A 1,372-nucleotide genomic window follows, 5' to 3' on the forward strand; every position below is an offset into this window, starting at 1 on the left:
TTTTATGAATGAAATTCAGTGTTGCTATCTAAAAGAAAAAATTTGCAATGGTTTTGAACTTTCTTAATTGAATGAGTAATGTCTTAAGTGTTTAAATACTTGTTTTTCTTCACTACTTACAGGATCAAGATAAGGATTGGCTTTCTTTGGGTTGTTAATAGACTTTTTTTTTGGTATTCCCAAATGGAAACGTCTTATTTTATGATGTTTATTCCGGTGTAATTTGCTGATCTTAATTTTTTAATCATCATTGAGAAGGTTAAAGGTTGTTTCACAGTATTCTGATGTAGCGTTATGAAGTCTTCATAAACATATAAATAATTTTGGTAGAACACATCCCATTAACAATGCCTTTGTTAATTATGTAATTTATTTAATTAATCGAAAATTTCTTTTTGTTCACACAGTTATTGATACGTCAGAGTGGGTAGGTTAAACAGAATACCTGTTATTGCCCCCCAAAGCATGCACGCTATCTGCCCACTGAACATTTTCATCAGATGCCCCTCTGGCACCTCAAACTAAATGGGTTGAAAGTGGATTAATTTTCTTTCACATTTCAGGCCCTCTAAGTAGCCTCACAAAGCAACCATTTGGCTATCTAGCTATTGTCTTTTGCTGTTTTTGTGCTGCAGTGGCAGGGCTGAATAGTCATAACAGAAACCATAATGGCTTATAAAGGCCTAAAATACTTACTATTTGGACCTTTATAGAAAAAGTTTGCCTATGCCAGTTCTGAAACATTGAGAAACACCAAAGCATTTTAGGGCCAAAAAATATCTTAATACATTAAAAATGGAGAGATAAAACCTCAAAAGCTATTTTGAAGTGAGAGATTTTTAATGGCTAATGTTAATGTTGGACTTAGATTTGCCCGCTACCGAAGTTGATGCACCCAATATGGGATTTGGAAAAATCTTCCCCAAACCTAACTTGAACATCACAGAGGAGATTAAAGAAGACTCTGATGAAATGCCATCAGAATGCATTTCTAGAAGAGAGTTGGAAAAGGGCAGAATTTCTAGAGAAGGTAATGTCATGAGATAAACAAAGCACATATTCCATTTTACATTTCTTTCACTCTACAGAAACAAAATAAATTCCTTCATTATCATTTACCTTTATTTAAGGCACACACTTCAAAACATCTCTCCAGTTAATGTTTGTAATCTCCTTTTTTGTTTTTAATACTTGTACTTTATAGGGTAGAATATTCCTTTCCATACAATGTTTCCAGTTTATATTTGTTAGGGAAAAATTTTTGTTTTCATTTCTATAACATTTATATGGCATTTAACACAAATTTATGTATACCACAAGTCCAGAATTATGTATTCCAAAAACAGTTGATAGATCATCACAGATAGTGTGT

General features: G+C 32.6%; 1 protein-coding gene across 1 annotated transcript in view; it reads left to right on the forward strand.

Annotated features, from left to right (window-relative positions):
- The window catches only part of RNPC3 (RNA-binding region (RNP1, RRM) containing 3), a 43,095-nt gene that overhangs the window by 37,987 nt on the left and 3,736 nt on the right, over nt 1-1,372 (forward strand). The window contains 1 exon segment of the mRNA XM_012654838.1: nt 869-1,161. Coding sequence (XP_012510292.1) covers nt 869-1,161 — 293 coding nt within the window.

This window comes from Propithecus coquereli, unplaced genomic scaffold, assembly GCF_000956105.1.
Source record: "Propithecus coquereli isolate 6110/MARCELLA unplaced genomic scaffold, Pcoq_1.0 Scaffold45, whole genome shotgun sequence".
Taxonomy (NCBI): Eukaryota; Metazoa; Chordata; class Mammalia; order Primates; family Indriidae; genus Propithecus; species Propithecus coquereli.